This window comes from Oncorhynchus tshawytscha, linkage group LG16, assembly GCF_018296145.1.
Source record: "Oncorhynchus tshawytscha isolate Ot180627B linkage group LG16, Otsh_v2.0, whole genome shotgun sequence".
NCBI lineage: Eukaryota > Metazoa > Chordata > Actinopteri > Salmoniformes > Salmonidae > Oncorhynchus > Oncorhynchus tshawytscha.
This window is the reverse complement of record NC_056444.1, coordinates 39,761,265-39,785,631: the sequence shown is the minus strand read 5'-3', so window position 1 is coordinate 39,785,631 and position 24,367 is coordinate 39,761,265. Positions and strand designations below refer to the sequence as shown.

General features: G+C 45.6%; 1 protein-coding gene across 1 annotated transcript in view; it reads right to left on the bottom strand.

Moving 5' to 3' along the window:
• The window catches only part of LOC112215150 (rab effector MyRIP-like), a 147,942-nt gene that overhangs the window by 40,168 nt on the left and 83,407 nt on the right, over positions 1 to 24,367 (bottom strand). Inside the window, 1 exon segment of the mRNA XM_042299152.1 lies at positions 16,710 to 16,931. Coding sequence (XP_042155086.1) covers positions 16,710 to 16,931 — 222 coding nt within the window.

The following is a 24,367-nucleotide window of genomic DNA, read 5'->3' as shown; positions in this document are numbered from 1 at the left end:
GTGTAGACACGTAATGTCCCCTTCAGAGAGGGGAAAACTGCATACTGAAGGTGACATTTTGGCTCCAATTGTAAGAGCCTGGTGAACACAGGGAGCTAACATGAGAGCCATGCCCTAAACATACCGTCAGCATCATCACTAGTTTAGAAAGAGGAGAGAAGTAGAGGGAGACAGAGAGACAGACACAGAGAGACAGACAGAGAGGGACAGACAGAGAGGGACAGACAGAGAGGGACAGACAGAGAGGGACAGACAGACAGACAGACAGGGACAGAGGTCATGGGGACAATATCACACACCCCTGATGCATGGGACATGTGTTCCTCTTGTTTCTCCCCAGTTCTCCTATTCTTTAAGCCTCTTTTCACCGCTGCCATAATTCCCAGTGTGTGTAATCCATGCGGACCGATGGATAGAAAGAGTGAGAGAGAAAGAGTGGCCGCAGAAGCTAGCTGTCTTTCACCTAAAGTTCCTTCAAGTGATCTTCCTCTGCCCTCGCTCACTCCGCGGGTAACAAACCATTTCTATTCTCCCCTTTGAAGGCAAGCCCTTTGCCTGACAAGCCAGCCAGCTGGTCGGCCAAAAGGGGTTTCTTACCAGAAAGGTAACATCTAGGGGATTATGCGCATCCTGGATGTGAGGCAGGCCTAGAAATGAATCAGGTGAATCATCCACTATCAGAGCATCCAAGGCTAAACTCCTTCGAACTCTGAGATCTGGCCAGATCACTTGGCAGCACCACCGTTTAGATGACCCTAAAACAGGGCAGAAATACAGCAGGGGAGTCAAATCAAACAGAGATGTAGGAAGTGGAGCGCTGCCTCCTGAAGCCCAAGGGCATGATTGGTAGCTGTCAGTGAACTTCCTGTGTGGCTTCCTGTGTCGCAGAGTGGAAATGTCCTTCAAAACAGCTGTGGAGGGGGGTTAGGGATGCAATCTATCCCTGTTAGAAACCACCCCACTGATTTTAGAATCCTATACGTTTTTTCTCCAGATTTATTTAGACAATGTAGAAACAGATGGGTAAGACAGGCCAGGAGAAGAGAAAGTCAGAAAAGACGAGGGCGGGGATCAAACCCACCACCATCAGGGTTGTAACATGTCTGCATACTGCTGGTAGTACAACGTATCAAACGGAAAATACTTCATTGCCAGATGTTTCACATGTTCCATACACCGACAGTGTGTTAGTGTATCTATGTAATTTCTCAAGAAAACTGATTATCTATCAGTGTTCATGTTACATGGTCAGTGCGGGATATATAAGTGTAAATCATAAGCTATTGTACTGTGGCTCATGTCCACACACACACACACACACACACACACACAGAGAGAGAAAAAAGCACTCAGCTGTGCTTTAAACAATCCTCTCTCGCTGCTCTCGGCTCCCTCTTAACAAAGCAGCTTTTTCCAACTTCAGTCGTATCGAGCTGCTCCACCAACACACAGTGAATCGCCGTGCCCTGCAGAGACGAGTGTGTTTTCTCTGGTCCGGGCTCAGAACACTTTAAAACTCCCTCAATGGACTCGCTCACAGAGAAAGACTCCAGTGTGTGTGTGTGTGTGTGTGTGTGTGCATGGATTACTCATAAAAGCATATCTATAATAGGAATGAATAGAGATGTAATGTAATGTATGTGTGTGTGTGTGTGTGTGTGTGTGTGTGTGTGTGTGTGTGTGTCTTCTTCCCATCAGAATAATTCCTCGACGCTCGTCACCCTAAGCCCACATTCTCCAGTCATTTGAGTGCATTTTACATGAGGAGACATTGCCAAAAACAGGCCCATAAACGCAGGCACGTCACTGCAGCCCTGACAATTAAGAAACCGACAAAATGTCCTCTTCTCCCAAACAAGCACCGACTGTGGCTTCCCGAGTCCCTGCGGTTCACTTTCCTTCAAGTTATACACACAATGCAAGCCACAAGCCAAAAACACTACGGGGACAACTTCTCCTTCGTTCCCTGCCTCTCTTTCCACTCTCTCGCTCCCCGTCTCTCTCATTTGCTCCCTCGCTCACTGTCGGTAACTCTCTCCTCCTCCCTCTGCATGATCTCAAACTATCTCCATTGGCAATGGAACAGATCTGGGTGCATATTAACTCCATATTCTTTGGGAAATAGAATAGCAATAAAAAGGCACTGGCAACTGACCACAAAACGGAGGTCTCTTGGAGTTCTGTATTATATAGCTGCAGTATATGAATAAGCAAAAAAGAAAATGTTTATTTAAGCAGTAAGGCCAGAGGGGGTGTGGTATGTGGCCAATATACCACAGCTAAGGGCTGTTCTTATGCACGACGCAACACGGCGTGCCAGGACACAGCCCTTAGCCGTGGTATATTGGCCACATACCACAAACCCCTGAGGTGCCTTATTGCTATTATAAACTGGTTACCAACACAATTAGAGCAATAAAAATAAAATGTTTTGTAATACCCATGGTATACTGATATACCACGGCTTTCTGCCAATCAGCATTCAGAGCTCGAACCACCAAGTTTATAATCATTGATACAACATGGACAGTGAATTCCAGCTCCAATGTTATGTGTGTATGTCCCAAATGTCACCTTATTCCCTATGGGCCATGGACAAAAGTAGTGCACTAAGCAGGGAATAGGGTGTCATTTAGGATGCAGACCTGTGTCAGATAGAGATATAGAGTGGACTCATTCTATTTCCTGTCTGGCTCTAACTCGTCCATAAGACAGCAGTCAGTCAGAGGCCTAACTCATCAGTCTGCTTGGCCCATGTCCTGAGCTGTACTGACAAGCAGCAAATGGCCGCTAGTGTGTGTGTATATGATTGCGCATCTATGCCCACAGGGGCTGAGTCTGTTCTGGCATGTCCTGTATGCTCAGAGACACATCTCTATCTGCATCCCAAATGACACCCTAATCCCAATATAGTGCACTAAATTTGACCAGAGCCCATAGTGTACTATGTAGGGAATAGGGGGTCATTTGGGATGCAAGCCTATCTGCCAGTCCATAGCCAAGCCTGGTTCATTCACTACTCACTCAGCGCAGTCAATAAACAGACTGGGAGAGACAAACGAGGATGGATCAATGACTGCACCAGACAAGCGGTAGAAACCATGCACATTTCTCTCTCGCTCTCTTTCTCTCTCCAAATGGAGCAGTGTTCCATTATGGTTGAATCACCATTAGGAAGTCCCAGTTGAGATTACACATGCGTCCTCCCCTTCCTTGTCTCTGTAAACACAGGCCTTCTGAGAGAGAATTCCCGTCTCAAAAGACATCCCATGCATGTACGTTTATGTAGATGTTTCGTACGCTCCCTCTCGTCACTGACGACAAAGGATGAGCTCGCTCTCTCTCTCTCTGCCTCTCTCTCCCTCACTAGAGTCCCTGTGGCTGGCTGTCTGTGCATTCTGTCCCATCTCAGAGAGGACCACAGGAGAGACAGATGGAGGGACAGCATCCACGCGCACAAACCGAGAAATCGCCCACTCAAATTATTTCTATAATAGGATAGGAAGATTGGCTGGGCAACACCAGATCTGTTTGAGAGCAGGACAGGGACAACTCAGAATGAAGTTATGCAGGCACTAGGCGGCCATTTGCAAACCTGACAATTACATTCCACTCCATTTCGTACGGTTGCATTCCAAGAGGCAAACGGTAAACATGTCGTTTAATCCCGTTATAAACCGTGACAGATTAACAAAACAAGGATGTTTGGGAGGAGGATTGTGGTAAACTGAGATATGGAAAATAGCTTGTGTGTGTGTGTGTGTTCGTCCATGAGCCAGATCTCCAAATTTGAGCCGTCGGGCTAAATTGGGATGCCGATGTGTCATGGACTTAAAAAAAAAAAAAAAACTTTATTTAACCAGGAAAAGCCCATTGAGACACAGTATTCTTTGCAAGGGAGACCTAGCCAAGAACGCAGCAGCAATCAAATGTCCTGTGTCTCTGTATTACAACACTTTCCTTCATCCAAACATTTTCTTCCATAGGGATTTTACCTGATGACAAACAACGTCAGTTACTCCTCACGTATACTCTTTAAACACAATTCATTGGAAAGCTTCGATTCTCAGATATTAGACAGACTCATGTTCAAGAATGCTCAAGTCAACATAACTTTGACCCTCTATGGTACATTTCAGAATTATCTGTGTAAATTACGTTAAAAATTAAACCCTCAAACTTTGTTTGACAAGTGGTTCTGAAAGGTCATGATATTACTGTACCTTTCAAATGATACATAATTTAAACAACTTTGAAGACACCAGGTACAACTATTTTTTTTTTATTGTGCCATTGACAAGCTTAGCCATTGAAGTCCATGTAATGGGGCGGCTATTTTTGGGGGATTGTATATCTTTGGCAATAGAGGAACTAAATTTCACACACACATCTAGAACAGGGTTTTAAAAACATTTGTAGACACAGGCCCATTACAGGATCCCCACATAAACGGAAGCCTTTTTCCAATATGGCTGCCAAACAACTTAATAAGATCTTATTTCATCAATTTCGCATGACCATACCTGTAAAAAATACAATTGTAGCATGTCCAATAATACCGTAAAATGGTTGTGGTGATGGAAAATTCACATCCAAATTAGCCAGCTGTGCCAGATATACAGTACCAGTCAAAGGTTAGGACACACCTACTCATTCAAGGGTTTTTCTTGACTTTCACTATTGTCCACATTGTAGAATAATAGTGAAGACATCAACACTGAAATAACACATATGGAATCATGTAATAACCCCCCAAAAAAGGGTTAAACAAATCAAAATGTATTTTATATTTGAGATTCTTCAAAGTAGCCACCCTTTGCCTTGATGACAGCTTTGCACACTCTTGGCATTCCCTCAACCATCTTCATGAGGTAGTCACCTGGAATGCATTTTGTTATGATAAGGTAGGGAGGGTATACAGAAGACAGCCCTATTTGGTAAAAGACCAAATCCATATTATGTCAAGAACAACTCAAATAAGCAAAGAGAAACGACAGTCCATCATTACTTTAAGACATGAAGGTCAGTCAATGCGGAACATTTCAAGAACTTTGAAAGTGTCTTCAAGTGCAGTTGCAAAAACCATCAAGAGCTATGATGAAACTGGCTCTCATGAGGACCGCCACAGGAAAGGAAGACCCAGAGTTACCTCTGCTGCAAAGCATAAGATCATTAGAGCTTCCAGACTCAGAAATTGCTGCCCAAATAAATGTTCTCAGAGTTCAAGTAACAGACACATCTCAACATCAACTTTTCAGAGAAGACTGAGTGAATCAGGCCTTCATGGTCGAATTGCTGCAAAGAAACCACTACTAAGGGACACCGATAAGAAGAAGAGACTTGGGCCAAGACACACGAGCAATGGACATTGATTAGACTGGCGGAAATCTGTCCTTTGATCTGATGAGTCCAAATTTGAGATTTTTGTTCCAACCGCGATTTTTGTTCCAACTCACAAACTGTCTTTGTGAGATGCAGAGTAGGTGAATGGATGCTTTCCGCATGTGTGGTTCCCACCGTGAAGTATGGAGGAGGTGCGATGGTGTGGGGGACTTTGCTGGTGACATTGTCAGTGATTTATTTAGAATTCAAGGCACACTTAACCAGCATGGCTACCACAGCATTCTGTAGTGATATGCCATCCCATCTGGTTTGCACTTAGTGGGACTATCATTTGTTTTTCAACAGGACAATGACCCAACACACCTCCAGGCTGTGTAAGGGCTATTTGACCAAGGAGAGTGATGGAGTACTACATCAGATGACCTGGCCTCCACAATCCCCCGACCTCAACCCAATTGAGATGGTTTGGGATGAGTTGGACCGCAGAGTGAAGGAAAAGAAGCCAACAAGTGCCCAGCATATGTGGGAACTACTTCAATAGTGTTGGAAAAGCATTCCAGGTGAAGCTGGTTGAGAGAATACCAAGTGTGTGCAAAGCTGTCATTGAGGCAAAGGGTGCCTACTTTGAAGAATCTAACATTTTTTATTTGTTTAACACTTTTTTGGTTACTACATGATTCCATAGGTGTTATTTCATAGTGTTGATGTCTCCATTATTATTCTACAATAACAGACCCCCCCCCCCGTTCCCACTGGGAGCCAAGCCCTGCCAATAAGAACATGTTTGTCCCCACAAAAGGGCTTTATTACAGACAGAAATACTCCTCAGGTTCATCTTCTTTTCCCGGTGGCTAGTCTCAGATGATCCCGCAGGTGAAGAAGCCTAATATGGAGGTCCTGTACTGGAGTGGTCTGCGGTTTTGGGGCCGGTTGGAAGTACTGCCCAATTCTCTAAAACAATGTTGGAGGTGGCTTATGGTAGAGAAATGCATATTTAATTATCTGGCAACAGCTCGTGGACATTCCTGTAGTCGGTACACCAATTGCATGCTCCCTCAAAACTTGAAACATCTGTGGCATTGTGTTGTGTGACAAAACTGCACATTTTAGAGTGACCTTTTATTGTCCACAGCACAAGGTCCACCTGTGTAACGATCATGCAGTTTATTCAGCTTATATTACAATTATGTTTTTTTTTGTGGAATATTAAAACTTAGTCTACTTGCAGTGAAGCCGCTCAACATTTACATTGAATTCAGTCATCTAAGATTCCCATCCAGAGCGACCCACTGAAGCAACCAGGGTCAACTCCGAACTCAACGGCACATCGGCAGGTCTCCCACAAGGTCATAAACGGGGATGCGAACCAGCAACTTATCAGCCATCGGCCCAAGCTCCCAACCACCAGGCCACCAGCCCTCCAAGATCCCCCCCACAGTTCCCCAAAGAAATAATACAGTAAAAGTGAAAGCAGTAGAAATAAATGTTGTCATATACCATGGCTGTCAGCCAATCAGCATCCAGGGCTTGAACCACCCAGTTTATAATATTATTTCATACAGGTATGTTCATGCGAAATGGATCCAATAAGAACCCATTGAGATGTTTGGGGGCCATATTGGAAAAAGTCTCCTTTGGGGTTAATGCCCGAATCCTGTGATGGCCCTGTATCTACACGTTTTTAAAACCCTGTTCTAGCTGTGTGTGAAATGTGGGGATTCGATCACCAAAGTGATGAATAGACACTTCTGTATCATTCATGTAAACGTGGTCAAATTTAGTAATAGTGGTCATAGGGGGAAGAGCTGTAAGATTCTGTTCTGGTATAAATTGCACTGGTCGCTATTGGTGACCATCTGAGCATGTGCAAAAGGTGTCCATGGTGATTCCCTCCAACTTCAGGAATGTTAAATACTAAGGGTTGTGTGCCGAATGGCACCCTATTCCTTATGTAGTGCACTACTTTTGACCATAGGCTCTCTACGGGCCCTGGTCAAAAAGTAGTGCACTTTATAGGGAATAGGGTGCCATTTGAGACGGAGCCTAAATGTGTTTAGATGGGAATGGAGAGCGCATAAACAACACGATGAATAAGCAACTGCTCTGCAGGTGGAAATTACACACTAGAAGGCACTTGTAGGCGTCAAGCCTTCTGTCAGCAATCCAACATGGTCAGATTTTATAGGGATTTATAGGGATTTTACATCACTACAGTTGATTTGATTTTTGACTTTTTTTTTCAGATCATAGTAGTAGATTGCTATGATACAAACATTACTTCAGCATGGGTTTGGGTTCGGATACACTCCCTCCATTGACAGATTAGAAACCTCATGTACAGTAGTCTAAAGTGAAAAACCCACTCTAGCTGATTGCTTGGGGTCAAAGATCAACAATAGTAATGCCATAGGCCTATCTGCGAGGAAGAGGGGATTGAAATACAGCAAGGTGGGTGATTTATTAGGGAGGCAAGGGGAAGCCTCATGTCGCTAACCACCAAATGGCCCAGTGGACTCTACGATGAATAAACATGTGCAGCTGGGTGTGAACAATTATTAAATCAATCCCACTTGCAAATAGAGGACGCCCAGAAAACGTCTGCTGCCTGCATACCGTTAGAAAACAAAAACGGCAAACAACAGCGGGACAAAATTGGATGGGGAGCATGTGTGTGCTGAGTGTTAACTGGCGCTAAACTAGCGTTAGCCTAGGAGGGTCTTTACACTGCAGTCAGGCAGTCTCCGGTGACAAATCTGTTCACCAACAGAGCTTCAAAACTGACTGGGTGCCAGCAGTGAGAACAAGGATACAGCTAGCAGTAGAGAGCTGAACATTGTGCAGTAGTAGTTGTTGTGAATCTGCAGCCAAGATTGGGCAGTAAGTAGCCTAAGGACAGGTGAATGTGTGGTTATATCACCCCAGACTGATAGACAGGTGCAGCCATGCTGTTTGACACATCTATTGCTCAATAGTCACTTACATTTCCGTCTTGTGCCAGTGCCATTTCTCTGTGACCAAAAATACAGAAATATAGTGCTTTCGGATAAGTTGAAGTTTTAGGGAGTTGGGAGTAAACAAAACTGGAACTTCCCTTGATGATTTTATGCCGTGAATTAAAACACCCCAAACTTGGTTTGAGTACCACAAATCCATAGCCAGTCAGGAAAAATAACCTTAATTCAAAATGCATTGCTCCACAACAAGGGAATCACTCCAGCTGCTACAGGGCTCCAACAGTTCACCTCTGAAGGCTAGCATGCATGCACACACACACACACACACACACACACACACACACAAGTGAGAAATGGGAGTGGAGCCAAGATGAGATGCAAACCTGGAGCTGTGCAGAATCATTGATATGCATCCGGGTGGGAGAGAGGAGAGGGAGAGAGAGAGAGAGAGATGAGTGAAAGAGGGGAGAGGGAGATTAAAATAAACAGCAATTAAAGGGTCTCAGAACTCTCACACACACCTGGGACAGTGGGATATCAGCATTAGCATATAGAGCTAATTGCTATGCATCCACAATGCCTCACTTTCCAGGAAGAAGAAAACAAATCAACGAGTGTGTACGCTGCATTTCTCCACTCTATGCATGCGTGTGTCGGTGTCCTAATACACTGTATGTGTGTGAGATAGAGGTGCATCTCGAGTGTGGAAACCCACTGTTAGCCACAGAACCAGAATTTCTAGGTATTTAGCCCAGTTCAGTCAACTGAAAAAATGACAAATTGTAAGATGACAAAAACGGCCACAAGGTCTCTCTGTACGCTTCAGGTCATTTTCAATAAGACGTCACAATTACGTTGGATTTGGCTCCATTGATAACTATGTCGTGTTTCAAGGGATTGTAAAATAAATGTTATAATGATTTGGTTTTAATATTATTGAGCAGAGTCAGAAGTACAAATGTCTAATTATTCCATGCAAAACAATTGCGCACATTGAGCTCTATCATCATCATCATCAGAGTTATACAGCAAGTAACAGCATGCTTTTCATGACCAGTAAACATCAATTGTTCATGCAATTCCAGATACGTGAAGATCCCCTTGTCAATTTGGCGTGTGACTAGCTAGCTAGCTAAGCAAACAACATGATTTAGCTTTCTTCATCGGAGATTAGGCTTTTGGAAAGACCTTGACATCGGCAAGTCCTCGTCCTGGTAAAGTTGCCTGTCATCACCACTATCGATGGAAAGCAAATCAAACAATATTTGAATATAGCCATCTAGTTTATCCCCTGAAAGTTAGCTTGTTAACTAGCTATATTGACGTGATCTGTTATTAGCTAGCTAGCCATTTTGACGTGGCCCATCAATCAATCGCCTATCGTGTTTTGTCAGCAGCAATCGTGATTAAATACTTTCTTTAAAATGATGTTGAAAAGGGTATAATGTTAGCTAACGTCGCTAGGTAGGCATACATTAGGTCTACTTTACCGCTATACGTTTGGCCAACTACAACGTTTCTACCCGTAGTTTGCAAGGTAAACGTTATCAGCTAACGGTACCACGGCAAATGCGAATGCGCCCTTCTGCTGCTTGACAGGCAGTGCGCACAAAAGATGGAAAATGAACCTAAACCACCCATACTTGTCAAGTACAGTAAAGTTTACTTTTACATCACTCAAATACCCAATTAATGGTGACTGCTTATTGAGCGATATGGTGAGGCGTATCTGAAAATTACGTGATCAGCTGATGTTTAGCCTTCTGATCATGAAAAGCATGCAGGTACTTGCCGTGATGATAGAGCTAAATGTGCGTAATTGTTTTGCATGGGATAATCGGTCATGTGTAGTTCTGAATTCAGCTCTTCGAGAGGTGATGACATTACAACCAACGGCACGCAGTTGTCCTTGTTAAATACATTGTCTAACTATTTGGTATCCTTGCCCCCCAGAACAGGCTAATCGAAACGCTCTGCACCCTATTGTGACGTTTTATTGATAAGGACCTATAGGCATGCCCAAGTGCATCAGGGAGAGTGAATACTCATTATACTCATAACTGCTACATTGTGGTGATGAGGGAAAGGATTTATGCAATTATGGAAATGTTTTCATTGGAAGGGGATCAACTCCTGCCTTACCCTCACTCACTCTCCAATCCACTCTCTCCTTCCTTATCTTTACCTCGCTCTCCCTACCCTCGCTCTCCCTCCAGCTCTCTCAACTCTCCCTGGCTCTCTCCTTCTTCAAAGGGGTCTCTCGGGCAGGAGGGAGGGAATGCGTGGTGAATATGAACGCTGAGGTGTCAATATCTCACTTTGGGTCGTGCGCTGGAGAGCGCGCTGTGGCACAGGATCAGATGGAACCGCCTTGCCCTCGGGAAGAGTGTTGCACGAACCAGGGAGGAAGGAAGAAAACAAGGGAGTGACAAAGAAAAACGAGCGAGAGAGAATTCTAACCCAGCAGCACCTCAGGATTCCCTCCCTGCTTGCTATTTATCAGAGAGGCATATAAGAGAGAGGAAGAGCGAGAGAAAGCGAGAACACAAATGAAGAGAGAGAGATGGAGCGATGAAACTACATGAGAGAGAGGAGTAATTGCACAAGTCGCATCAAAGACCTCCCAGTGTGAAAACAAGAAGTACGGGAGAAGAGGTGGAGAGCCGAGCCATTGATCTGCCAATCACAGCTCGGTTGAATCACCTGGAGACAGACTTCAGCGGGGCCGATCAGCACGACAGCAGGATATGAGACACAGCACTCTGGGGTTGGAGAGAGACCAAAAGACTGATGCCAACACTAGTACAGATCACATATAAAGCTAACTGGATAGCCAATAGAATATGTGGGCTGGGAGCACATTTATGCAGTTTTTCCAGAAGGACTGGGTCCCCCTTCCAGTCTTCTTTTGGGTGTAATTGTAACGGATGTGAAATGGCTAGCTAGTCAGCGGTGTTCGCGCTAAATAGCATTTCAAAATCGGTGACGTCACTTGCTCTGAGACCTTGAAGTAGTAGTTCCCCTTGCTCTGCAAGGGCCGCGGCTTTTGTTGAGCGATGGGTAACGATGCTTCGTGGGTGACTGTTGTTGATGTGTGCAGAGGGTCCCTGGTTCGCGCCCGTGTATGGGCGAGGGGACGGTCTAAAGTTATACTGTTACATAAGCACTAGTGTTATTCTGATAAAATTGTGTTTCGATAGGTCTCCCACTAAGGACTTGTGACGAGCAGAATCCACAACTTCGGGAACACTGCACAGTTGCTTTTGAGAGTGTAGATGTTGTACTTGTTTTACTGTGAGACAAAACAAGTTCAAATCATTTCCCATTAACCCATAAAACAACAAGGGCTTAGCAGTCGTCCTGGTATCCCATAAACTGATTTAAGAATCACAACATTCCCAATCGCCTGTGTGTGAACAGGGAGGCCCAGCCGCTCACAGACTGAACCATCTGAAAGTGCCCTTTCACGTGGAGAGCTCCATTAATTCACTGTGCAGAACTAATACAACTGAAGTCACCTGAGGACACACAACGGGCGTCAGAGCACACAGCACAAGTGCAGACACGATGTTGACGGACTCAGTTTCCTGACTCGCAATGCTGAATTGGTGAAACTGGAGGTACAACAGGAGCCACAATGGAGTTGGGGCCACAGCTGTGAGTGGCAGAGGCTTGACTCTCTGGGTATCACTCTGTCACACACACAGACACCAGGGAGGCCTGCAGACTGACAGAGAAACCATGGCACCACTATATTATCCCACAACAATGAGTCAGACATCTCTGCAAGGTGACAACCACACACAGCGCGGACACACTGCAAACCCCCCCAAAAAAACACACACTGGCTTGGCACCTGCCAGAGCGGATGGATGCCTGTTTGGCTGGCAGCAGTAACAGCAGCGGGTTATCACCTGATCCAGATACACACCTGAGCCCCTACAGAGAGACTCTGATAGAACACATGAGGCCAACAGAGCAACAGTCACGAGAACTGCAGGGAGGACAGAGAGCATGCACACGTACGTACCTGACTCACACTCACACACACACACACACACACACACACACAGGGAGATTGCCTCTAGGCTAGAGCGTTCAGCTGTAATTAGTTTTGAGGAAGCCCCTGCACGAATTCAATTGGTAAAAATGAACCAGGTCTGTGAATTAGGCTGTTTCAATTTCTGAAGGACGGGCTGTTAACTGTATCCTAAACGAGCACTGACAATTCCACCCGTCTTCTCTGGTCAATGGCTACCATGTCAGACAGGGAGTCTAAAGGAGAGGAGCGAGGGAGAGACCGTGATAAAGAGGGAGGACGACAGCGAAAGAGATGGGGAAAGAGGGCGATGGCGAGAGATGAGGAAAGAGCGCGAGCAAGAGAAAGCTGAGGAAATAGAGCGAGAAAGAGAGAGAGATGAGGAACGGGAAAGGGAGAGAGAGAGAGGAGGAGATAATTACTGCTCTAACTCAAGTGGACTGAGGCTGCAGGTAGAGTGTTCAGCTCCACTCTGCAATTGGCCCGAACCGTTTCAATTGACTAAAAGCTTCTTGGGAAAGGAAATAGAGTGAGTCTCTAAACATACCCCCAGCTCACAGCACAATGCCTCATCTCCCTAACACCCCCATTCAGTGCAGTCTACTCTATAGAGTGACGCAGAGTGGGTCCATCTAGTCCGATTGAGAGCGGGGAACGAGGTTTAAATGCAAAATGTGGGGAGAACGGCGACTTCCTCTCACAGATGGATGTGGGGAGAGCAGCACGCGGCAACTTCAGAGGGGGGAAAAAAAATTACAAAGAGGATTTCATAGTCATTCGCCAGAGTGTCTGCTCTGCTGGAGAACGGGGAGGCAGTTTGTGGCTTTGCATCACTCGCTGTCATGACACCAGCCTTTCTACATCTCTGTCTCTCTGCCATTTTCCCGAAGAGAGGTAGTAAAAGTCTGTGTGTCTGACTCTAGGGAGGAAAAGGCTTCCCAGACAGTGAGGACGCGTGTCTGTATTTCTCATTAAAAAGACAGAAACTGGCCAGTCAACCACCGTGTGTGTGTGTGTGTGCGTATGAACTGAGGGATGGACCGCATGGTTAATATAACCAGACTAGACACGGTCACGCTTGGGACGCTCAATGCACCTGCTCATTGAAGACTGGTAGGGGTGTGTGAGTACGTGTGCATGTGTGCGTATACTAGTGTGTGAGTTCAGGGACTTACAGGCAGATAGTGTGACGGGCCTGTCACTACAGTGAAGACTCACATTAGAAGAAGCTAGCATCAATCTGATTACCTTTCCACATGGCTCGCCCAGTTACCTGTCTGACACCATCTAGGTCTCAGCTCCAGTACATCTCTACCTGGGTCGTATTCATTCGGCACCAAGCGGAAGTATGTCACCTTTATTTAACTAGGCAAGTCAGTTAAGAACTCATTCTTATTTACAATGACGGCCTACACCGGCCTAACCTGGACGACGCCGGGCCAATTGTGCGCCGCCCAAAGGGACTCCCAATCACGGCCGGTTGTGACACAGCCTGGATTCGAACCAGGGTGTCTGTAGTGACGCCTCTAACCCGGAGGTGCAGTGCCTTAGCCCGCTGCGCTACTCAGGAGCCCTAAGAAAACAGACTGAAACATGGAGGAACTATCTGAACTTGTCCATTAAGACACTTGTTTCAGTTTTCCGTTGGAAAAAAAAATGTTTTGCTACGGTGTGCACTAAGGAATACGACCCTGGTGAAGACGATAGCAGCCAAAATAAAGTCTGGGTATTATTCTGATGCACACACCTGTAGGACAAGCATAAACTGTGTACAGAGAATGCTTTTGAAGCGATGCAAAAGGATAATTTGGTGTAAATCAACCCGTATGTTTTTATAATCAAACCACATTACCAATTGATGTAATCAGGAGAGAAATAGCTACTGTGTAAATACTGCAACGTGGGTTTTCAAATGAAAAAGCCCAGGCATTTTGAAGCCCTGGAACAGTTTGGCAGGGCTCCATTTCATACACCCTTCTTTCTGCGAGGCTGTGGGAGCGGCTGACGTGCAGTCCAGAAGACAGCCAGCCACACGGACAGGCTGTTTCACACATGCAGTCGGTCCAACACCTCCAGCAATACACTACAGTACCGCGCTAAATGGGGAGGAGAAATATAAGCAGCCCACAGTGGCAAGTCACTAGCCGAACGCCAAAAACCCAGGTCTGACGGCCTGATATCAGGCAAGGTGGTGAAATAGCCGTGGATTTTTATGGCAGTAGTTTGTTATGAGCGAAGAGAGAAAGGAGAGTGCGGGCTTTGATCTTTTAAATTGCACAGCGGCAAAAATCGCTTCAGCTACACAAGCAACTGGATTGACTGTAATCGAATCGATGCTGTTATTCTCGTGTGTGTTTAGTATGGACACGCGGTTTAAGAACATGCCTATGGGCCCTGGTCAAAAGGAGTGCACTACACAGGGAATAGGGTGCCATTTGGGATGGAGGCCGTCTTATGCGGTAATACATCCCATCATGATGGTTGTTGATATTATGATAGCATTTAGTATCATTTATATCAGTGACTCTGAACAGTAATGAGTGTATTAAAGAGCTGGACGCATCAAAGTCTCTACTCATCTCACTAACATTAACACGTTGGAGAGAGCTACAGCCCTTTGCCTTAGGGTAGTATCAGGGAGAGGAAGGATGAGGGGGAGAGAGAGAGAGAGAGAGAGAGGTGGGGTGGGGTGGAGAGAGATGGGGAGGTGGGGTGGAGAGAGATGGGGGATGGAGAGAGAGAGAGAGGGAGGGGGTTGGAGAGGGAGGGGGATGGAGGAAGAGAGGGGGTTGGAGAGGGAGGGGGATGGAGGAAGAGGGGGTTGGAGAGAGATGGGGAATGGAGGAAGAGGGGAGGGGGATGGAGGAAGAGAGGGGGGGGGTTGGAGGAATGGAGAAGGAGGGGGGGGTTGGAGGAAGAGAGGGGGAGATGGAGGAAGAGAGGGAGGGGTTGGAGAGAGATGGAGGAAGAGAGTGATGGGGTTGGAGGAAGAGAGGGAGGGGGTTGGAGAGAGATGGGGGATGGAGGGAGATAAAGATGGCGGGAGGGAGGGAGTAAGAGGGGGCGGAGAGAGAGGGAGGGAATGACAAGGGGAGTAAAGAGAGAGGGGGGGGCTGAAGCGAGAAACCGAGCAAGAGAGAAAGAAAGACCAACCAACCTCCACCCTGATGGATAAAAAAAATCAACAGTTTTGTCTCGTAAACCCAGTTTGGGGCTACGTGTCTAATTCTATACCACGCCTTGGTATGTTCCATCATCACACACACACTGTGATATCACTGTCATAGATGGTAAGGAAAACACAGTTTTCCATGTCAGGGACTCAGGTGGTAGAGAAGACTGACTGGGCCATCATTCAGGCATTTCCATCCATGTATCTAAAACCACCCAGAAGGCTGACACACACAACAAAGTGTGACGCTGGAGCGGACGTCGATTAAGGCAGCCCCCTGCACCCCTCTGATTCAAAAGGGCTGGGTTAAATGCGGAAGACATTTCCATTGAATGCTTTTAGTTCTGTGACTGATTAAATATCCCCTTTCACACACATATATGACATGACACAAACACATATCATATGAAGTCTACACACACTTAGGTGAAGACACAAACAGCTTTCCACCCACCCAGTTCACACACCCTTGAAAAGCAGTGTTCTGGTTTTCATCAAGCTCCTAGTCTAGAGTATAGCCCGTATAACACAACATACTCTGCTCAATTCATCATCCTCCCATTGTAACGCAGCTCAATACGGTGAAGCCTGGTTAGTCTAGCTTCATGTTGGTGTCGGAGTTTGTCTGTGCTATGACGGCAAGCATGCACACACACACAAAGTCTCTCCTCCGGACATATACAACATGGACAACACCTGGCTGCAGCATCCAAAAAACACCTTTCTTCCGTCTCTCACCTCATACACTCTCCTTTCCTCACAACCCCCCCCCACCCCGTCCTTCCCCTCGTTCCCAAGAGCTCTCTCCGACACGACGCGCTGTTCTCTCCCCCTCCTCCCCGGGCTCCCTCTTTTTGCCCGTCTTCTATTTCTCCCTCCCTCTCTTTCACTCCTAACTAACTCTGGTCAGCGTTGACAGACTGTAGTAACAGCGACAGCAGTGTAGTATCCACCTCTTTCACTCTTCCCTCCCTGCCCTTTCTCTCTCCCTCCATCCCTCTCTCTCTCCCCGGGCTCCAACCCAGCTATCTCCCTCTCTCGCTCCCCCCCTCTACCTCCCTCTGCTCTCCCTCGCCTCCCGTCTTTCCCCCTAGTCTCCCCATCTCACTCTGGTGTTCCTGTCTCTCCCTCCCGCTCGCTCTCTCTCTATCCATTCATTCATCCAGTGAGATAGACAGGATTCAGACCGTAGTAGACTAACCTGGTCTTCTGGCAGACGGTACAGAGCCAGGCTTTCTCTCGCTTGCTGTAGGTGCGGCAGGTCTTGCAGACGTTGTACTGGCAGTCCAGACACGGGCGCTTGGGGTTGACCAGGAAGGTGAAGGGAGAGCAGCAGCGGATACAGCAGTGCTCGTTGAAACGGTGCTGCTTGGAGAGGATGGAGCATCTACTGCCTTCCTCCGCCAGCTCCTGCTTCATCTCACTGCCCCGACGGAGAGAGACCGGGAGGAGGGAGAGTGGGAGGGGGGGGGAGAGGGAGGGAGTTAGCGAACAGAGAGGTGGAACGTGAGGCGGCGGAGAGGGGAAGGCGGAATAATTGGACGCTGTAACAAATGAACAATTAAAAAGGGGGATAATAAACGGAAGACGGAGAGTGTTAAGGTGGCGCCTGACATTTCCAATCGGAGAGACTGTCACTCCTCGTCTCAAAGCCAACGGGATATTGAGAACGGCATGCTACACACGTGTGTTTGGTGTGTGTGTGTGTGTGCCTCCTGTGTCTGAAAGTTGTAACTCTTAATGGAACAGGCTTTAGTAGCTGCTTTCCTCCCTGTAACATATTGTTCCTTACTAGAGGTGTTCTCAGACTGGTTGCAATGCAGCTAGCAACAAAAGCCTCTCAATACCACAATTTGCACTTAGCACTAGATAGTATTTGTCATTATGCCAGCGTTATTGAATGTATTATAATGTAGTAACAAAATAACATGAATAGCAAGGACGGAGAAAAAAAAAAAAAAGAAACCAGACGGATGAAAACTGACCGAAACAGCGAGGGACTACCTAAATATGTCCAACATGAAGCTCTTGCAAAATGGTTTGCTACGGTGTGCACGAATGAACACGACCCTGTTCCCCAACTACATTCCCTATGCTGGTGCCCCATCAGATGAACTCCTTTCCCTGTTAACTAGCAACAACAGGGGACTCATTAGTGTTACCCGTCTTGTCGCCTATGTATCGTGTTCCCTCTACCACCCCATAATGACACAGTATATTAAGCTATAGGACAACCCCCATTGTAATAACGATGATGATGATGATGATGAACGGTGAGATATTAAACAGCTATACAGCTGGCGGTCACTGGGGAGCTTTAAGGAAAACAAACACATGTACAGTACACACTGAATGCCACGCTCAGGCGTTGGGTAAATAGTGTTAATGACGAGTCTGTGATCCAATTACACCGCAATTATAGGGGCTATGGCTTTGGTTCAATAACAATGGTCCCGCTGTACTCTAATGACGCTGACTTACGGCCACACACACACAGGTTATTCCAGGTATACTTAGTTAATTACACAATTACCTTTCTGTAGGCTGGATGTGCATCGATTACTTTCTGTGTATCTGTGGTGGCCGCAGTGTTGCAGTTTCACGGTCTGGGACTTGACCACTGGTGACTTACATTCTCCTTCTCGAGACTGAGGAGGAGAATATTAGCAGCACTGGGTGAGCAGAGCAACGAGGGTTCTGTCCTTTATCAGTGGGAAGGGCCAGCCACACCAGGGCACACACAGTCTACATCAACTGGTGAGCCGCGGGGGAGCAGGCGATGAGTGTGAGCAGACAGGCTCCACTCCAGCTCCGAACACAGGCTACACATCGCGCAAGCGCCTCATTTGCCTTCCCGTAACAACCATTAAGAAACACAAACTGCTGTACGAAATTGAAAACAATACTAGTATTCAGTTTAATAGTAAAATAACAGTCTAGCTAGGTGTCTCTCTCAACCCTTGAGTATAGAAAGTAGGCTGTGTCTTTGAATGCGTTTTCTCGCTGTTCCCGCCCACTCCCCCCCCCCTTTGCATCCCATAGCCAGGTTCTGACAAGTCTCCCTTTAGTTTTCACTATGCAATAATAAATAAATGACAAAAATGTTAGTGGGCGATTACAAAAAAGTAGCCGAGTGCCTGACTTGCCATTCATTTATATAATAATGAAGTAGTTTAAAATAGGTTGAGTAGAACTTGAGGTAGTGATGATTAGTAAATTAGTTGGAGATATACCACCATCTGGTGGGGACTAGAAACAATTGCATAATAACACCAACTATAAATTGATGGACTCGTGACTCGACCATTGGTGACTCGGACTTCAGCCAGTGACTCGTGACACGACTCGGACTCGAGCACAGAGGACTCGACTCGTACTCTAGGCTTAGTGACTCGACTACGACACTGGGTGGTTGCCCTAGCAACAAGCTCTCACAGTTTCACTTCAGAATACCCAATGCTTGTCCCTAAGGTTTGGGATAGGGTTAAAACATTAAGTTTAAGGCATTAATTCAGAATAGTTAAGGTAAGGGTTAGGGAAACCTTTCAAAATGGTTGAAATTAAGTGTGCATAGCACTGATTGAACACGCAACCCTCAGAGTCGGTACTTGCGGCTTACGCCCATCCCCAGCACCCTAGCAACAAACCGCAAGCCCACTTGATGGTAATAGCGCTCACTGTTGCCCAGAGTGGCTGGTTTTGCCATAATCTCCCAACGTCCTGGGTACCTGGTCGGTAGTCCAAATATCGCCTTGGATCTTGAGCGACCTGGCTGTGTACTTGCCAGATTCTTATGGGGCTAGTAGAAAGGTGAGCGACAGGGTGAGTTTAACCCATGGTTGGAGAGTCAATTATTCAGACACATCTCCTCTCCTCTGGGATTTACTGTGCTCGGGGTAAACTCCCACACAGCTTTTATTGATCCTACATCTACGCACACACACAAAACCAACCCTCCATCATCTTTTCATATCCATCCAGATATTTTTATCTATCCACAGAGACTTATAATTTAATAAATTATTTCTCCCCAGTGAAAAGCCACATAGTGGAACAAGATCTTCTAAATCCAGGTAGTATCGAGTACTGCAGAGATAGTGAATGCAACCTGCGATGGGAGGGGTGGGGGTCCAACCGTGTGTGTGTGTGTGTGCCTGCGTTTGACCCATTTTAGTGAGGCTCCCTAACGCTTAATGCCTTGCACTGAGGGGCCAGATGGATGATACTGTAGCTCTGGATGATAGCTCGGTAACAGTGCAGATAGGCCTATAGGCTAAATGAGCACGGTAATACACACATATACAACAAGGACAGAGAGTCCTGTAACTCCTGGTGTCCCATCAGATTAAAGGGATACTTCAGGATTTTGGCCCCGACGCCCTTTATCTGCTTCCCCTGAGTCAGATGAACTCGTGAGAATACAAATTGTATGTCTCTGTGCCCAGGATGAAGGAAGTTGGAGGTAGGTCTGTGAGGGCACCCATTGGTGGAATGGTACAAATAAAAACAGCTGACATTGAACATCCCTTTGAGTTAGGTGTGGGCGGTATACCGGTATGAATGTGCCATGATATGGATTTTGCCATATCGTGATAAATTAATACATGTTGAGTGATACAGCCTAGTGGGCTAGTTCAAATGGTTTATCTTTTATTAAAAACAGTCTCTCTTTTTTTTTTAGCAAAGCAAAAAGGTAGAAGCATGGAGGTCACATGCAATCTGCCTGCCAATCAAAGTCAACAAAACAAGCACGCGCAACTGCAGAGTAAGCAAACGTTTAGCGAAGTAAACTCCGTTCGTAAGCCAGTGTCCAAAAATCAAACAAGCATGAAGACAAGGAAAATAACGCTATCGAGGTTGATTTACAGGATGACGAACAATTGGTTCGGGGGAAAAAGGGGGAGGGGGGCTCCTCTGCCGTTTGGAACTGGTTCGGCTTTAAGATGTCCGACCTCGACCAAACCAACAGTACTGTGTAAGTTGTGTCGACGCATTGTGCTCGTCAAAAAGGTGGAAACACCAGCAGTATTTTTTCCCACAACCTGAAAACCATACATGTGCGCGAATATGAAGAATCTACCAGAATGCGTGCAACAAACCCCCGGAGCAAGTCCCAAGACATCTTCAAGCCAGACCGGCACTCCGCTATCACTCAACGCATCATTCGTTAGTGGTAACTCCCTATGACAAGAAGAGCAACACGTGGAATGAGAGAACGAGTGCAATTACGTATCACATAGCGAAAGACATGGAACCCATTTTTTTTTAAACTGTGGAGAAAGACTGTTTCACAAAGTTGATTCGAACTCTAGACCCAACATACGAGAGCCATACATTATTCTCACGATTCATTACATTGAAGACAACTGGACACTGCAAATGCCTTCAGACCTCTTAATGGACTGGACTAGGTTGTTTCAGACACGGGCTAACACATTGCTATTGGTACGTCTCAACGTCCATAACACAGAGCTCGGTAGATAATATTTGTAAACGTGTGCAATATCCAAACATTACATTGATGGTATTTATAATTGACACAGCCTACAGCGTCAATATATGAATCTATCCTCTCAATAACAAATAGCCTACTCAATAAATGATCCCGTTTTCTAAAGCAACGTAGCTCTCTTAATCACAACAGTTGTATGCAACGCTATAGATGGATTAAAATGTGTAATCATGTCCATTGTCCATGCTGTAAATTGCTGTAATTACAGCAGATGCAATGTTATTTCTATTGAATAATTGTGATTTAATATGTAATTATATATATATTTTTTAAATTTCCCCCAGAGAGGAGTGTCCAAAATGAACCTCGGGTTTCCTGGACCACAGGAGTGTGCAGCACATTTTCCTATAGTTGGAAGAAGCAGAAGGCCCTGACATGTGCAAATCAAAATCAAATCAAATGTATTTATATAGCCCTTCGTACATCAGCTGATATCTCAAAGTGCTGTACAGAAACCCAGCCTAAAACCCCAAACAGCAAGCAATGCAGGTGTAGAAGCACGGTGGCTGTGCAAAGGATAAACTGAGCCTGATCCTCCACGAGATCATCACAGAATCCTCGACACGGTGGGGATCTCGACTGCAGATGATGGAGAGAGTCCTGGAGCAGGAAAAGGCCATCACACAAGTCCTGGCAGCAGACAACAACAAAAAAACACTGCACCTTGCATCCTCCTGGCAAGACATTGATGTCTTTGAATCTATCACTGCAGCACTTAAGCACCTCCAGGATTTCAGACGCCCCGTCAGGAGAGACATACGCGAGTGTGTCCTATCTGAAGCCCGTCCTCCATTTGTTCAAGACGAAGGTTCTGAAATCCAAATGAAGGTCAACGCCAAACTGACCCGAGAGATTAAGACGAGGGTCCTCGATTCCCCGAATGGCAAATACACCGACCCTGAAACAGAGGAGCTGCTCACCATGGCTACCTTGCTGTAGCCAAGGTTCAAGACCACCTAACATGACCACTGAGAAGCTGGTGGAGGTGAGAGCTGCCTCCGAGACAGAAGCACTCCTTGTAGGGAACACGGCCGTGGGAGACTTCTCTCTCTTGAAGAGGACCAGAGCGAGAGAGAGAAAGAAGTTGCCACTGCTCCACAAATCAGCAAAGAAGTCCAAGAAGAGCCTTGGGAGCCTCTTCAAGAAAAGCAGTAGTGCACCTACCTTGAGAACCCAGAGGACAGGTCACAGAGGGAGAGCTGGACAGCTACACTCTGATGGCAGCAGACAGTCAGGCTGATCCTTTGGAGTGGTGGTGAGCTCACGCTTCCCCACAAGTGAGTTCTGACAAAGAAATACTTCTGCATCTCCCTGCCACAAGTTGGCCCTTCTGAGGGAGCATTTAGCACTGCGGTCACATGCCACAGGGCAACTATGAAGCCAGAAACTAATCGATAGGCTGGTGTTCCTGACACGGGACTTGTGAAGAGGGAGGCAGTGAATTGTTACGTGGTGAACTGAGAAACAGACTGTCTTGGTAAATGCTTGAAGAAGTTAGTTTGAAAAGGTTTACAACTTGAATTCATAATGACCGGTGTTATGCTGAAAAAAAGACTACACTTATATTTGGCAGGAAATATTTTATTTAATTTTACTGCATATTTATTTGTTTATTTGCAAAGGGGGAAAAAAATGTGCAATGACCCCTTTCTGTTTCTATAAGGTTAAAAGCAATATTTTGTCTAACTTAAGGGCTCAATGTACAAAGAAAATTGTACAGTACATTGTGATATTATCGGTTTACAGTTGAGAGTTAAGTAGGCCCTCATTCACCATCGTAAAGCCCTCGTTATTTCGTTGCTTTGACAAAGTAACTTTTTGAGATTAGGATTTATTTCATGTGATTTAGGGTTTCATTTACGTCTGCCCCTCATGAAGGTCAACCCTGAACTGAACACTCTTTTTCAAAAATGGTGAAACTATTTTCAAAAGAAACACTGAACATCGAGTAAAAGCAGGTTCTACTCTCTTTGGACATTTTGTGGTGTAAAACTGAGCCACTCAAGCATAACATGTCAACCCTGTTACCGATCGATAGACAGGCTAGACATGTTTTAACCATATCCTTTTGGGGCGGCAGGGTAGCCTAGTGGTTCATGGCAGATTTAAGAAGCAATCATGTATCTATTAATGGTCGGTATTAGTGAGTGTGCAGTCCGTACATCATTCCTCTTGAATTATCCAGTAGGTTGCTGCAGACTATCCCTGCAGATCCTGGGTATAATTCAAGAGGTGAGCAGCAGCCTCTGGGCCCATACTCTGTTTCAAAGTAGGACTACTGATCTTGGAACAGTTTTCTTTTGGATCATAATGAAGGAGATTTATATACAAAGTTATATCTAGAATTGGCTTCCTATTTCGCAACAAAACCTCATTCACTCATGCTGCCAAACATACCCTCGTAAAACTGACCATCTTACCGATCCTCGACTTCGGTGATGTTGTTTACAAAATAGCCTCCAACACCCTACTCAACAAATTGGATGCAGTCTATCACAATGCCATCCGTTTTGTCACCAAAGCCCCATATACTACCCACCACTGCAACCCTGTATGCTCTCGTTGGCTGGCCCTCGCTTCATACTCGTACAGATCACTGCACCTGTACATAGCCCATTTATAAATAGCCCAAACAACTACCTCTTCCCCTACTGTATTTATTTATTTTCTACTTTGCACACTCATCTGTCAAATCAACCATTCCAGTGTTTTAATTGCTATATTGTATTACTTCGCCACCATGGCCTATTTATTGCCTTTACCTCCCTTATCTCACCTCATTTGCACACATTGTATATAGACTGTTTCACTCCATGTGTAACTCTGTATTATTGTATGTGTCGAACTGCTTTGCTTTATCTTGGCCAGGTTGCAGTTGTAAATGAGAAATTGTTCTCAACTTGCCTACCTGGTTAAAAAAATGGTGAAATAAAAATAAATAAATAAAATATGGACAGAGAGGACCTGAACATAGACCTGGACTCCTACTCCGAGAAGCCTTATGAATGAGGTCGCAGCAGTCTTTTGTTCAGAACTATTCGTAGGGGTAGTGTTAGACCCAGAGTTTAATTGAGGTCTTTGATGGAGGTGAGATGCTATAGCAATTGCTTGACTAACCCCGTTATATGCTTCAACATCTGATCTTAACTGCAGGAGTGAATAGATTCCTTTGGTACAGATGTAGGATTTTAATTTGATCACCCTTTTATTGCTGAGCATTTTCCTGCACAGCTGGAAATGCAAACTTGTAGTGTATTCTAGGTTTAAAAAGGCTTCTAACGTTTAGTTTCCCGCTTAAACATTTCAGACTTGATTTGCTGTAACAAAAATGTATCAACCCCTACAAA